The sequence below is a fragment of the Xiphias gladius genome, chromosome 20 (genome assembly GCF_016859285.1).
Source record: "Xiphias gladius isolate SHS-SW01 ecotype Sanya breed wild chromosome 20, ASM1685928v1, whole genome shotgun sequence".
Classification (NCBI taxonomy): domain Eukaryota; kingdom Metazoa; phylum Chordata; class Actinopteri; order Istiophoriformes; family Xiphiidae; genus Xiphias; species Xiphias gladius.
Genome location: NC_053419.1, coordinates 2,315,930 through 2,331,950, shown reverse-complemented (window position 1 = coordinate 2,331,950; position 16,021 = coordinate 2,315,930). Strand labels below are relative to the sequence as shown.

The window sequence follows — 16,021 nt, the reverse complement described above, 5'->3', positions numbered from 1 at the left end:
ATAGCACTGTCAGCAGCCCAGAAGGAGCGACGCTCTGGGGAGCGCTAGGATTTAATAACTGAATGACCACAACACTTTACTTTCTCTGACTCTTTGGAAATCTCATGTTTCCACATCACAGAAGATGAAAAGAGACATCAGAACATGAGTCTTAGATTCATGTAGGCTGATACAGTAGTTTACAAAAATACACAAATATAAACACCATGCCGCCATACCGCTGATGAAGGAGATGCATTTTGACTCCTAGATATGAACATACTTTGGTGGAAAACGTACAAATCCATCCCAGAACAGCAGCAAAGGACCTTGTAAAGGTTCTGGAAGAAACAGGTACAGAAGTATCTACATCCACAGTAAAATGTGTCCTATATAGAAATAACATGAAAGGCCACTCAGCAAGGAAGAAGCCACTGCCCCAAAACCACCAAGCCAGACTACAGTTTGCAACTGCACATGGGGGCATTGATCTCACTTTTTGGAAAAATGTCCTCTGGTCTGATGAATCCAAAATTGAACTGTTTGGCCATATTGACCATCATTATGTTTGGAGGAAAAAGAGTGAGTCTTGCAAGCCAAAGAACAACATCATGTTTTGGGGGTTCTTTGCTGCATGAGGGACTAGTGCACCTCACAAGAGAGGTAAAATTATGGAAAATTATGCAGATATATTGAAGCAACATCTCAAGACATAATAGCTTAAGGAAAACAAAAGCAACAAAGCAAGGATTTCTACAAATCTGACTTTGTTACACCAGTTCTGTCAGGAGGAAAGGGCCAAAATTCCAGAAACTTATTGTGAGAAGCTTGTGGAAGGCAGAAACCCGAAAACTAAACCCAAAACGTTAGACCCAAGTTAAACAATTTAAAGGCAATGCTACCAAATGCTAGCAAAGTGTGTGTTAACTTCTGACCTACTGGGTATGTGAAAGAAATAAAACCTGAAATAAATAAGTCTCTCTACTTTTTTCTGACATGCATTCTTGAAATAAAGTAGTGATTCTAACTGACCTAAGACAGGGAATATTTACCAGGATAAAATATCAGGAATTGTGCAAAACTTAGTTTAAATGTATTTGGCCAAGGTGTATATAAACTTATGACTTCTGCTGTAAGTAAATTATCTAAATCCCATATGATTTATTCTCATCCCTTTTGAACAGAATATCTAGAAGCCCAGAATTTTCAGATGGTCATATAGTAATTAATAAGGACAAAAAGGAATGATTGTGTTCTGTTTAAAAAAAAAAAAAACATATTATCACTAAATGTATTGTTACGAGTATAATGTGCAACAGTTTATCATGATATAGACATACAGTACAGTCATATTCCCTTGCCCTACTTAACAGCATGTTCACGTTTGTCCTGTGTGGTCTCAGGCATGGCAGAAGGCCCGCAGTGATGGCTGGGAGAGAGTCTTCTGCGAGAAGAACTTCCTGTCCCAGGCCACCATGGACATGATACTTGGCATGAGGACACAGCTGCTGGGACAGCTCCGTGCTATTGGTCAGTTTCACTTTCATTGCCTTTATATTCCATTCTCATTCCACCAGCTGTGTTTGGTATGACCCAGCATCACCCAGCTGTTATCTTTTATTTTGTCATTATCACATTAACAGGAAAGCTGCAACAAAGTCCAAACATTCCTCACAATAATAATCGATATCCCGTAATATGGAAAAAACTTGACATTTCTAATTATAACCGTTTCTGTCAAATTAATGAATAAATGACACAAATGAATTTGAAACGGCCTCTTTGTCCCCCCAGGTTTTGTGCGGGCCCGTGGAGGCAGTGACATCCGTGATGTGAATCTGAATTCTGAGAACTGGGCCGTGGTGAAGGCAGCCCTGGTGGCTGGCATGTATCCAAACCTGGTCCATGTTAACCAGGAGACCTCCCTGCTCTCTAGTAACAGGGAGAAGAAGGTCCATTTTCATCCCACTTCTATCCTGAGCCAGTCCCAGTTCAAGGAGGTAGAAAAGCAAATCATGTCATGAATACGTAATTCTGTCTTTACCTTGTGGTCTTATAACTAGAGGGATGTTAACTCGACTTCTGCTTAATTAGCAGTGCCCAGAGGAGTCAAACCTTTACAGTGGTAAAATGGTACAGTGGTCTTTCTTCTTCTGACTTCTCGTAATCCATGAAAAAAATCCCTCCCACTTTCCTCTTATGGACAAATTCTTTGTACAGACTGTATGATTTCAGGCCTGTCAGGTCCAGCAATTACATCATCAAAATTCATTTTAACAGGTTTTTGTTGCACTAGCTGTCTCACTGGGTTGGTCACTTACCTGTTTTATGTAGTGAGCCAGTGAAGAGAGCACCACTTGTACACGTGGACCCCTTCAACCTTTTGTTGGGTGCATATTTTCTTTACTGCTCTGCAATTAGAATGAAATGGATTTTCTTGGTGGCCCCCATACAAAGCACTGCCAGAATTTTTTCTTTCTTAAAAAATCGAATAAATTCCCAAGCAAGAGCTGGTACTGAACAATGAGTATTTCTCAGTTACATGCTCTGTGCTTTCTGTTTAAACAAATACAGGCTGGATAAAAAATGTTTGAATGAAGCTCACCACTTTCTGCAGTTGTCTTACAATAAAAAACTTCCAGGAAGCAAAAGGATTCTTCCCATTAAACAGCTGGAAGGCTTCTGATGTGAAACAGATGGAGGAACTGTTGAGATGACAGAAGTAGCAAAGGTCAACATCAATATATGAATGTTAAACTGAGCACGTCAGTTGCATAGATATATATACAGTGTTTTTCTAAACCAAGCTAAACTCCTGTATTTCCTCAAGATTTTAATGTTTCAGGTTCATTTTTATTGTCATTTCCACACATATGCATGACATACATACAGGGAAACGAAATGTCGTTCCTCGTGGAACTAAGTGCCACGTAGAGCAGACATTAAGGATCAGTGCAAAACAGTAAATATGTGTAAAAAAAACAAATTAATACCTAAAAATACTTTAAGCTAAAAATTAACAACTAAAGACAACACACAGTCTTAATGGTAAGAGTGAGCCCTCATAGATTACCAGCAACAACTGGGATGTAAACAAGGTCCAGTGTATTTTCTCCCCCTTTAGTAAACTTGACATGTTGGTGGAATTTCAGCAAAACAGAATTTGCCTGATTGAAGTCGCCAGCGGTAATGCTGTTTGTTGATGTCTGTTGCTGCCATGCAGCACTTGCAGGTAGACTGCTACAAAAACAACATCACTGAACTCCCTCAGCAGATATTATTATGGCCGGCACTTCAGCGGCAGAAACCAGTCTTTTGATATCAGAGGTCATCATTGTAGTTGTACATTGTAGTTGCGTGACTGTGTGTGTTTTTGTTGTTTAGAACAGCCCAGCCAAATCAGCCCAGGCCCTTCCCACAGACTGGTTGATCTACGATGAGATGAGCCGAGGCCACAGGATGGCCAGTGTCCGCTGCTGCTCTATGGTGACTCCAATCACTGTGGCCATTTTTGGAGGTTGTGCCAAGCTACCCAGCCCCTCCCTGCAAGAACCTGCTGTACAGAAAGCAACTGGTAAAGAAGTCAAAAGAACAAACTGCATGTGTTTGTCAAGTTACCTCAATTAGATTTGAATTTAACTAAAATAACACTTAGGTGAGCCAAGCAAGTCATCAGTGAACATTTTGTACGATGAAAAGTATGTGTATGTCGTTATTAAGATGTCATGTTTTTACCATGCTAGCAACATGGGCTAAATAGGGTCTTTTCTTTCTGTCTGTCAGCCCAGAACCTTTGTCCATAGTGAGATATTTTTACTATTGGCTAGACCGCCACAAATTTAGTATCATTCCTGATGATACTGACTCCTTGACCTTTAGACTTTTAGTCTAACATTGCCAGACAGTGCGCACTGTGCATAATCTGCTGAAAGCTCTCCATCGCAAAGCTCTGAGTAAAAAGTCTGTCCACAAACTTACTGGTGAATGCACAGCCCTGATGGAACCAAACACCCATAAGCTTTCCAAGGGAACATACTCAATTACATGTAAACCAAGTTATCCTGCTACTATCCAGATACTTCAGCATTCACCCTGTAGGAGATGAGTATGGTTTCCCTTGAGCCTTCCAACATTACCTCCACTCCTAACGATGTTTTTCTTTCGCTAGAACCTCTCTGAGGCCAATCAAAAGGAGGCATGGCCTTTCCAAATTCTTCAAGTCCTGACTATTATTAAACTCACTTGTCACAATATATTTCATGTGATATTTTACATTTTTTTTCCTCACATTTTAAGACATTGAATATTTTGAATTTAAACGTGTTTTACAAAGCACTCTTTCCTTATGACAGGAGTTGATTTAGAAGCCTGTCTGATTCAGTCTTTGTCTTCATGTTCTCTCCTTTCTTCAGAAAGTCCATTGGATGACATCAGTGACAGTGAGACAGAGGACCTAGCTGAAATGAGGATAGACGACTGGCTCGTCTTCCAGTTGGACAGAGAGGTGAGGAAACATTGCTGTAAACACTTTCCTTTCAACCTTTTAAATCTTAGTTTATGAATTTTAATGTGATTTTTCTAATCATAATAAGAAATGTGTACAGCCGTGCTTTTGCCAGTGCAGAAATATTATTAAGATCATACCCAAAAGGCTGAGAAATTAATCTGTGCTGTTGTTTCATTATGACTATATCATTATGTCATTATCACCATTCCTCAGCTAAGAAGATGGGGCTCATCTGCAGATGGTTCAAAATCCTGCAGCAGGTAGCTCATTGCTACAGTGGAGTTTAGAAGTTGCTGTCAGATTTGAGTTATTACCCATTGGGCTGTACATCCTATACCCCCTGGGTACATATCTGAGTTGTTGTGTCCATATAGTAATGTAAAGTTTGTTCAGGTTGGCTAACCAGTGTCTACTGGATGTTCCAGGGGCTCAGTTGAAAATGAAGGGAGACTAAATTTGCTGTCTTTGCCCCTTTCACTTTAAAATAGTTTATTTCTCAACTTACAGTCAATTGAAATTCTCAAAAAAGTTATCATTTCTTATATTTCCCTCACTTTTCTTGACTGATTTTTTTTTTTTGCTCTTTTGTTCTATTATTTCTGTTTTTCTAATTCTGCCCTGCTGCTCTTGTGCTTGTTTCCATCTTGCCTTCTCTATATTTTGTGCTAAATCTTTTCCTGCTACATGCAGTTTTATCTGACGTTGTGTATGTTGTTGTCAGGCTGCGGGACTAGTGTTTGAACTGAGGCAGAAGTGGCAAAATTTGTTCATCAAGAGGATCCGTTGTCCTTCAAAGCCCTGGTCTCAACAGGACGAGGCCATCATCCGGACCCTGGTTTCTGTATGTCCTATTCTCTTTTCTTTCTCTAAGTTTCACTTGGTTTCAAAAGAAGTAACAACGACAACAACAATATAACAGCATAGATCAAACAACACCAGAGTAAGTTGTTAAATCTAGGGTGAGCAGCTGGTCCTCTTCCTCTCACACCCACCTCAATCACAACCAGAACTGTTACAACAAACATTTTTACATGCACATATTTTTTGTGGATCTTATGGCTGTGTGTATAATTCTATTGCATTCATTGCAGTTGTTGTTATTGTAAGATGCTGCCACTAAATTAGGGATCTCTTTATTTATTCATAGTACTAGGTGCTGTAATGAAACCTTTAAAAAAAAAAAAAAAAAGTTCCATATTTCCAAAGACATTAATTTTTTTTTGATTCTACCAACCCTTTAGTTGACAAAAGTCTGTCTCACTGCAACTTGTAGCCAATTAACAAATCTATCTAAATCTCACTATGGTATATTTTTCATAATTTGCGCAGTCAACTCATTAACACCAACAACTCCAAAAGTAAATGGATATAGAATCTTTAAATACTATATCCATTTACTTTTCAGTTTTAATACATCTGTAAAAAAGTCAATGTGTAAAATGTATGTAATACAAGACCAAAGGGTAACTTGGTAAAGTAAATTTTCATAAGAAATTGAACTATTGGTTAATATTCTAAATTTACAGTGCACAAAATGGTGCACAGTTTATTTCCGACTATTCTTCTTTATTTCTGACTGAGAATACATCTGAACCAATACCCACAACTCAAGGCAAGAACCAAAGTATGGGAAAATACCATAACTATCATACCTCAATTAAAACTTTACTCTTTGTGCTCTTTGTAAAGCAGAACTGGCATCAGACAGCAGAAAATCATTTTCTCTCATATAATAAAGATGTTTGGAAATTGAGAGCCAATCTTTAAACCAGTGTATCTTGGTCACCATCCATTTGAATGAAAATGGATCAAAGTTCACATGGGAATGTATGTTTGACAAGTATATTACCAGCTGAGGAGTGTGTCATGTCATGTGTTTAATGACGCACAATGCTACACTGATACTTAATGAGTACACTTCCATTCATGAGCACCCTGAACATTATAAACATTCCATTCATGAATTTTTCTAGTGTTCATTATAAATATTTTGGTGTTTATAATTTGTTTACATCATAAACAACAGAATGCCAGTTAATGACTGGAGTTCAAACTGATTTCCCTCAGGTACTAGCAGCAGAGGAGCAGGGAGCAGGCCTGCAGCAGCCCTCAGGGATTGGCCAGCGGCCCCGGCCCATGTCATCAGAAGAGGGGCCCCAGGCCTGTGTGAAGAACTCCAAGAACAGCCCCCAGCTACCCACCAACACCGCCCATGACAAGTATAAAGTAGCCTCAAAACATTTAGATAGCAGTGTAATGTATTGTGGTGTTTCACACTGTCCGACTAACCTTCCTGGCAGTGCAGTAAAGATCCATATCAAAGGACAAAAAGAGGAAATATCCCTGCCCTCCTCCTTTAACTTCTGGTTACACCGTTACATTTTTCTAAAACAACAGCCGCTCCAGTATTTATGTCTTTTTGTGTCATTTCTGTAGAATCAGACAGACAAAGTACTCTCCTAAAGAGAAAATGCAGAGTCACAGCAGCCATTTCACATAAATCATAAAAACAAATGAAGTAGGTGAGAAACAAGTACAATTAACAGGCCAAATTATTTACAATAACTAAAACAGACTAAAAAAAATATAAAATAGAATGACATTAAAAGCTGAGAATAGAGACTTAAGCTAGAACTATAACCTTAACTCTGGTATGTAGTGAATATACACTGTACAACGGTAGTAATGTACTGTAATATAGAATGTACGTTAGTGCAAGTCAGGTGGATATTTCTTAGATCTGTACATTAAGGTGCAGGACTGTCATATATTAAACAGAATTAACTGTATATTGAATATATGTATAATAAATGAATATGAATCATTTACACAACGTATATACAGATGGTTATGTTGAGGGTCTGAACAAGCACAGACAGCATTGGTAAGGTTAGCAGCAGATGAATCAGTAACCTTAAACATATGATGAATAAATGCAGAAGTCCAGGTGAGCTGTCTGTCCTTGTTAATTGAGCAAGTGTGCTGAGGCTTCACTGCCAGAGGAGTCCTCGGTCCTGACACACAGAAGACTCATTATATAGTGTGATGACAGCTGGCAGGAATGACTTCCCATAGCAGAACTGAATCAGTGCTCTGCTGTTTGATCAGTAGGTCATGGAGATGATGAGAGATGTTGTACATGATGTGTAACAGGTTGTGCAGTGTCCTCCTCTCAGAAACTAGGTCCAGAGAAGCACAGAGCCAGCCTGATCAGTTTGTTTAGTTGGTTGGTGTCACTGGTTCCGATGCTGCTGCCCCAGCAGATAGCAGTGAATAATGTTGCTATATTGCTATAACAGACTGGTAAAGATTTGCAACATCTTGCTGAACACATTAAAGGACCTAATCCTCAAGATGTAGAGTCTGCTCTGTCCCCGTGCTGCATTTCCTGTCCAGTCTGTTGTTCAGTTGAAGTCTGCATCCCTCCAGCACCTCCACCTCCTCTCCACAACTGGAGATAGGGTTTTTAAATCTTTGCTCCTCAGAGCAAAAAAGTCAGAAGGGAAGAGGAAAGTTGAGAGGACTGGGCCCTGCAGTGTTGCTGTACCGCTCACCACCTCTTCAGACACACAAACTGTGGTCTTTTTCTCAGGTAGTCAGTAATGCAGGAGGTTGTCGAGGCGTCTGCCTGCACCTCTACGGCGTCTCTCAGCAGGGCGAGCTGGATTGTGTTGAAGGCACTGGAGAAAGCAAATAACATGTTCTTCAGTGTACTGCTTGCTTTTCCCAGATGAGAGTATGCTCACTTTAGTGGGAAGATGATGATGGCATCAACTCCAACCTGAGGGTAATAGGCAAACTGCAGTGGGTTCAGTGATGTGCTTACATGAGGTCTGAGGTGGGCCAAGACCACCCTCTCCAGGACTTCATGATGTGAGAAGTGATTGCATAATCCCTCCTGTTCCTGGTAGGCTTTTAATATGAAACTTGCAGAAAGCGTTGAGTTTCATTGATGGAGGCTCGAAACACTGCTCGAAAAAAAAGGCAATGTAGAAGCCATTTGAATTCATAACTGAATGAAAACATTATTTGTGTCAAAAATATAAACAGAGCAGCAGAGTGCTGAATATGACACGACTGTTGTACTGATAGAATTAGTTCTGTGGAGACTTTCGTTGTACCTAATATAACAAAACAACAGGTTACATAGATAACATAGATGACATGTGGTTTGCATCAACAGCAGATTAAAACAGGAGCAGATGATAAAAAGGGAGACATCGTACTACAATATAACAAATGTACTTAAAATTTAGAACAGGTGGAATGAGAAAATTAAGGCCTGATGCTCTCTGTAGTTTAGGCCCAGGCTGGTGTTTGAGAATGTGGGATAATCATTATAGTTACATTTTCATGTTTCACCTCATACTCATACTACTGCACCATTCTACCACTTTTCCTCAGGTCTTGGCGGATGCCAGCAGCCCCAGGCCTGCTTCAGATGAAAGCCCACAGCAGGGATGACGCCTCACTGCCCATAAGTCAGCTTTCTGATGACCCTCACTCCAGTATTTCTTCCTGCTGTGTGACCTCGGGCAGTCCCTCTGACACCACCTTTCCCTCCTCCTCAGGAAAGGTATTCACTGTCTGCCGAGCACTGTTGATTTTTTTTTTTTCTTTTGTGGCCTTTTAAAGGCTTTATATGTATAATCTTTGTGTATTTATAACATTTGTCAAATTATTTCGATGCATATGTTTTGGTTTGTAATTTGTTTGACGTTGCTTGATTAAGAGAATTTTGAATCCTACGTATAGGGGCTTTAAAGGAGTACTCCATTTATTTACCACTGCACCTCTGTAACTTTTTCAGACTCTTGATGGACAGTTTTTAACAAAAAGCTCGAAATTAATGCAACTGAACCAGAGATACCTCTTTAATTCCACACATTCTTCTTCCTTTAAATACAGGAAGTAAACACAACCCCTGCAGCACACATACATTAAAAATAAGCTTTTCTTCAAATGCTAATGTACTGTTACTTTTTATTTCATGAACTTAAGAAACAGAAAAAAATGAATCAGTAATTGTGGCATGTACAAAAGTTTGGACTTGGTGCTTAGTAACCTCCCCTTTTGTCAGGTGTTAAGCAGGGGGGTGGAAATGCGGCGTTGTGTGGCAGCCAGTGGCACAGGAAACACTGCACAGACAGAGGGAAGAATGGATTCCACTAAACATCCAGAGGCTGTAACTGCTTCCCACATCTCTTATCGCGGCACAAATGGATGAAAACCGTTTGCTCCAAATTTAACTTTACCTACATTGACAATTTAGACTGTTTCTGGTCTCAACATGTGTTCTATAAACCTAATGGACTGCGCCCAAGTCCTAGAGCCACAATTACTGATTTCTTTATTTTGTTTTAATTAAAAAAATGTTTTGGTCATTTAACAAAAATTAACAGTGCATTAACATTTGAAGAAAGGCTCATTTGTAATGTGTGTTTGCTGCCGAGGTAAATTTTACTTATTTTTACTTCAAAAATCAACAAGATATGTATTTTGCCCATTAATGTTACCTCACTACCTCTCTCACTGGCCTTTAGCAGTCCAGCGTGTTATGATTGAAGCAGTCAGCTTTACTTTTTCCTTTACAGCAACAGCAATGATCTAGTCAAAGATGATTACTTTTTTTTTAAACTACAAAATATCTTTAACATTGTCTGTTTTCATTGTGTCATTCGTATTATTTAACTAATACCTTTTTGCATACAGCCTAACTTCTTGTGGGAAGAGTGTGTGATTACAGTGGCTCAGTAGTTTGTTTAACCTGTATTCCAAATGCAGTAGCTTTCTGTTCACCTTCTTTTGTGCTCCGTTGCTACCCAGATAAGTAAGACGTCTTAAGTAGCTCAATATCAGATAATATTTAGTGCCCCTCATTCAAATCAGTACATCTGCAGCAGTGTTCATTTACATTTTCAGTATTAGGCAGTATTTGCCTAAACTAAAAACTAGGGGCAGGTTGTTTTAGGCTTAGTAAGCACCCCCTACCCCAAAAACTGTGTTTGTCCCCTAAAAATGAGACTTAACCTGGAACAATCCTGAATTTACCACTCTATTAAGCACTTTGTCAGCTGTTTGTGGACAACTGTCCTGTGGTCATTTCTGATTTAATCAGCAGAGGACAATGTTAGTTTTGGTCTCTGAAGCAAGGGACAGGATCTTGTGATGATACTGTGGTGAATCCCTGTAAAGCATCTCATTTGGACAGGAGGTGCAGGTCATCCTGAGAGCCTTCAGTGTTTGAATGAACATGTTTAATTTTACTAGTTACTATCTCATCAACAAATAATCAAAGAGAAGTTCGATAAAGGGATGTTTTTGTCTGTTTAGTTATGTTGTTACTTTCCTTCCCTTGTTCCCATCAGTTTTCAAAGCCAGTGTCCCCTCAGCTGGTCTTTTCATCAGTCCGGTACTTCATCATGAAGAGCAGCAATGTCAGGAACATAGAAATTTCTCAGCAGAAGGGTATCTGGTCCACCACACCAAGCAATGAGAGCAAACTGACCAAGGCCTTCCTGGAGAATAACCTCATCATCCTCATCTTCTCTGTTCAGGGCTCTGGACACTTCCAGGTAACTTTGACAGATGGAAAAACAAATTCTCTAAAACCTGCATCATACTACATGCAATCTATAATAATAATTTATACCATATGTGCCTGAATCTTGACCCACTGTGAAAGTGCAATATAAATAAGGATCTTTAAATAAATAAATAACTAATAAAATAAAATGGATGTATTTCGTCTTTTTCACAGGGCTACGCTCACATGACATCAGTCATCAGTCAGGAAAGCTGCCAGGATTGGGGCTTCATGGGTCTGGGAGGGGTTTTCAGTGTCGAGTGGATCCACAAGGAGAGTCTTCCATTCCAGTGCACCCAACACATCCTTAACCCATGGAACGACAACAAGAAGGTCCAGATCAGCAGGGACGGACAGGTGATAGGATGGTGCATACACAGGGTGCAGCTAAGTCTGCTTCATATCACACATGCTGTTTCACATCAGGATACAAGCAGTTATACACTGAAACACCCACAACATGAATTGTTTGAATGGTTCAAGTGTCATCCTGCTCCCAGCACATTAGGTAAGACGGTCAATAGTAAATCAGAATGGAAATACAGGAAAACGGTCAAACACGTCTGCTCTTCCTCATTAGAAGCCGTCTGTCATTGAATGTAGCCATCCATTGAAAGAGCATTGATCAAAAGTCTTCCAAAAATTATTCAAAGCATTGCGCACAGCCCCTGGGTGGCATTTGAAATTCTGTCTCAGCCAGAGGAGACAGGACCCTGGACCTGCTGTATGTGACAGAGTCCTGGCGATTCTGCCTCGCACATTACTTTTGTGCATTTACCTTTGTACATTTTTCTATTCACTTACTGTGTATTTATTATTATTACTGATATATAGTAGTTTTTACTTTTTTACTTATTTACTTCCTCTTCCCTAACTGCTTGTTTGTGCAATTGTAACAAAGCAATTTCCCTGCAGGGATCAATAACATTTTTCAGATTCTGAACTGTCCGCACTTTATTAGGAACACCATACTAATAGTCAGTAGAACCTCCCTTTGCTCTCAGAACAGCTTCAGTTCTTTGTGGCCTGGATTCCACAAGATGTTGGAAACATTCCTTTGAGATTCTGCTCCATGTTGACATGATTGCATCACATGATTTCTGCAGATTTATCAGATGCACATTCTTGCGGCAAATCTCCTGTTCTACCAAGTCCCTAAGGTGTTCTATTGGATTCAGATCTGGTGACTGGGGAGGCCGTTTAAGTTCACTGAACTCATTGTCATGTTAATGAAACCAGTTTGAGACGACTTCTGCTTTGTGACATGGAGCATTATCATGCTGGAAGTAGCCATTAGAAGATGGTAACCTTTGGCCATAAAGGGATGCACATGGTGAGCAACAATATACTCAGATTGGCTGTGGCATTCAAACCACGATTGATTGGTATTAAGGGGACCAAAGTGTACGAAGAAACATTCACCACACCCTTTCACCACCACCACCACCAGCTGTTGTAGCCCATCCACCTTAAAGTCTGATGTTTTGTGCATCCTGAGATGCTTTTCTGCTCACCACAGTTGTAAAGAGTAGTTATCTGAGTTAGTGTAGCCTTTATCTCAGGTCTAACTAGTCTAGCCATTCTCCTCTGACCTCTCTCATCAACAAGGTAATTCTGTCTGCAGTGCCACTTGCTGGATGTTTTTTTCTGAGTAAAAACTCTAGAGACTGCTGTGTGTGAAAAATCCCAGGAGATCAGCATTTTCAGAAATACTCAAACCAGCCCGTCTGACACCAACAATAATGCCACGATCAAAGTCACCGAGATCCCATTTTTCTCCAATCTGATGTTTGACGTGAACATTAACTGAAGCTCCTGACCTGCATCTGCAGGAGTTTATGCACTGCACTGCTGCCACATGATTGGCTGATTGGATAATTTTAAATGCAAATAAAGCATTTTAACTAATCAGTCTCCAACCAGTGGATGAGTTTAAATTGGCATCAGAAACAACACTTAATGTGTCTAAAGCAGGAACGTCACTAAATCAGTCTGCACTCATCTATAAATGAATCTGAGTCATTGTCACAGTATCTGTTGTCCACAGCTGCTATATATTGTATGAAAGGTTTCTCCTTCAGTTCATTAAATCGCTGCAGCATCATGAGAGCAGCAGGACACATATGTGGATTAATCTGCAGCATCTGATTGGTGAAGGAACACAGTGCCATTACACACACTGCCCACTGTGTTTGCCTCGTTAATCCTCCGTATCACAGCCCCCTTTCTTTATAGTTTTTTCAGCATGTAAATGACACAAATAACCACACACACCTCTCCGCACATCAGACTGGTCAGTTATAACTCCATATTCTGCAGGAGGCATCTGATTACCAGGGCTAATTAATCCTGTGCATCACAGCCTCCTTTTGATTGATGTGATCATGTAAACAGCTTCACCAAATTATTTTTTTATTTGCTTTTATCAACATTGTACAAATTATCTGTTTACCCTAAACCATCTGCCTCTGGCTGCAGATTTACGGTCTTATGTGTTCACATGGAGCCGCTCTGCACGATCCAGACAACATTATGATTCCTGGAGAAACTGATTCTTCATTTGTTGCGCTATTGTCATCATGCTTCACCGTGATTTGCTCAGAGCTATGAGAGCGGTGATGTGATTGGCTGAGAGTGTATTTATTAATCGCCACATCCTCTGATCTATAGTCATCTTCACTCAGCCCTTTTGCGCTTTGCACTGCATCACATACATGAACCCGAAAAGCAGATAGAGACGCTCACACAGTCCGTGCACCCAAGGCCTACCACTTTTGCTGGTTGTCGCATTTAAAATGGGGTCCTAAATGCTTATTAGGGCCTCAACTAACATTTAATCTTGCTTTTGATTAATCAATCTGTTATTTTTTCAATTAATTAAACATTAGAAAAAAGGGAACAATTTCTGATAGTGATGTTTTGCTTTTTTTTTGACCCAGAGTCAGAGGTTTCATTTCAAATTTGAGAGAAAAGCAACATTTTCACATTTTGCGTTTTTGGTTGATAATTGACTTTAACAATTAATTTATTATCGAAATTGTTGGCAGTTTGATTTTCTCAATCCACAGTTCAATTAATGCACAAATCATTTCAGCTGTAATGCATATTTTTCTACAGTCTGCATTCTGTTTCTCTTCCTGAAACAGTTCATAGAAAGTTTGGCAATATAAATGATACAGTGTTTCATTATGTGTCTCTGCCCGTACGTGATGCACTTCCTTTGCTCTTGGATGAAATTCAGTCAGTTGCTTTCATGTTAATAAGTGTAATCACTGCATTTGAAACATGTTCCCGTCTCTTTTTTTCTCGTGTAGGAATTAGAGCCCCAGGCAGGTAGCCAGCTACTGTTGCTGTGGAAGAGAAACTCTGGGAATCAGGTTCTATAAGAGGTATCAGCAGGACACACCTTTGCACCACAGTCACCAAATTTTTTTCTTACCTCACCAAATCTGACTCAAACTCGTGCATTAAATTGTATATTGATAGAAACATATATTTTTCTATCAGTCAGGGGGTAGATCTTTTAGAAATTACATGTGTTATTTCTGTTTAGCATTAAACAATCCAAGACTGCATTACCAGTGAAGGTAAGATGGCAGGACAATCAGACTGGTTCATCTGAAAGCAGAAGTTCAGCTCTCTATCACCCTGGTTAAGTCTATCTAAGAAGGAAGTTCTCATCCAGTTTGTATTCCTTGTATTCAAAATGGTACTCGTGTTCTTAAACAGTAAAATGTCTGTGGCTCTATGGATGTTCTCAACTGGATTAAAACAACTCTGACATGATTTAGAACATGTTTGTATCACCAGTTTTGACAGTTCAGTCAGATGGTTGTAAAGATGTAATGATGATTAGTTTTTATGCTAATGTTTGACAGACTGACATGTGTACATTATTTACAGTCCATAAACACCTCTGTAAATCCACCAACATTGTGTTTGTTAGACTTATTGTAAATGTTGTGTATGTGTTAAAGCTTTGCTCTCATGATGTCGGAGTGCCTAGGGCTCTACTGGGCATCGGCAGGGACTATTTATGGGACTCCTTGGAACACATTTGTCCACTTTTTGCAACTGTTTCTTGAGTGCAGATAGAAAGTAACTCCACTATGTGTTAGGATTTGAACCTTAAACTGAAAAGTGTTTATTTTTGCAGCTGTGTGAGGAGAGGTGAAAATTGAACTTTGGACTGCTGAGTAAAGGCATCGTCATGATTGTGTTACTGGGATGAAATAAAAAGTCATTTCCTCTTAAAACAGTGTGATGTCCTCAGTGCTCTTTAACAGTGACTGTCCAGCTGCCACAGTCCACATGAAGACAGACGGGATCTGATGGAAATATTGATACATTAATCTGAGTCACCTTCAATTATTATTATAATGCACTCACAATAATTAGCAATCACTTTGTGGACGATTTGCCCTGAGTTTTGCCTTTCGGGCTGTACAAGACAGGGAGCTCCTAAGACATGACTAAGGGCTGAATAAAAAATTTAAAAAAAATGTAAATCTTTTTGGAGAGATCAATAGTTTAATCAGGATTGTGTTATCAATCTCCCAACTGCACATTCATCAAAAATAAATCAATAAAGGACAATGGTCAATACTACATGATTATTAATTCAGATCAATCAGGCTTGCGTCAGTGAAACTCACTGTAAGAACATCATCACAAGAGACCACTGAAGCTTACGATGTGATTACTCTGATGGTCTTTTCTCCATCTCCAGCTTTGTTTTACTCCTTTGTAATCAAACGCATACATTGTCCTCCACACTGCACTTTAACAATACATTTTAGAGAATCAGCATATGAAAATCATAGAGGTCAAAACTGAATGTGAAATGTCCAATAAAGGTTAAGTCAATCCAATAAATAGTTGCAAAAACATTAAAGACATTTTGTCAGCTTGTCAGCAAGACAGGGCCTGTAGATCAGCCAAAGCCATTA

The 16,021-nt window shown here is 39.5% G+C and overlaps 1 protein-coding gene across 5 annotated transcripts in view; it reads left to right on the top strand.

Moving 5' to 3' along the window:
* LOC120806526 (3'-5' RNA helicase YTHDC2) overlaps positions 1 to 15,328 on the top strand; it is a 34,735-nt gene extending 19,407 nt beyond the window's left edge. For 4 of the 5 annotated variants that reach the window (XM_040157794.1, XM_040157796.1, XM_040157797.1 and 1 more), the window contains 11 exons: positions 1,383 to 1,509; positions 1,774 to 1,979; positions 3,364 to 3,553; positions 4,392 to 4,483; positions 5,208 to 5,327; positions 6,554 to 6,705; positions 8,891 to 9,062; positions 10,855 to 11,061; positions 11,247 to 11,429; positions 14,387 to 14,461; positions 14,626 to 15,296. In XM_040157794.1, the coding sequence (XP_040013728.1) occupies positions 1,383 to 1,509; positions 1,774 to 1,979; positions 3,364 to 3,553; positions 4,392 to 4,483; positions 5,208 to 5,327; positions 6,554 to 6,705; positions 8,891 to 9,062; positions 10,855 to 11,061; positions 11,247 to 11,429; positions 14,387 to 14,458 (1,521 nt within the window). In that variant the 3' untranslated portion in view covers positions 14,459 to 14,461; positions 14,626 to 15,296. Of the gene's footprint in view, positions 1 to 1,382; positions 1,510 to 1,773; positions 1,980 to 3,363; positions 3,554 to 4,391; positions 4,484 to 5,207; positions 5,328 to 6,553; positions 6,706 to 8,890; positions 9,063 to 10,854; positions 11,062 to 11,246; positions 11,430 to 14,386; positions 14,462 to 14,625 lie in introns of all 5 variants that reach the window. The other variant, XM_040157795.1, reaches the window with a different exon arrangement.
* Positions 15,329 to 16,021: the final 693 nt, after the last annotated feature.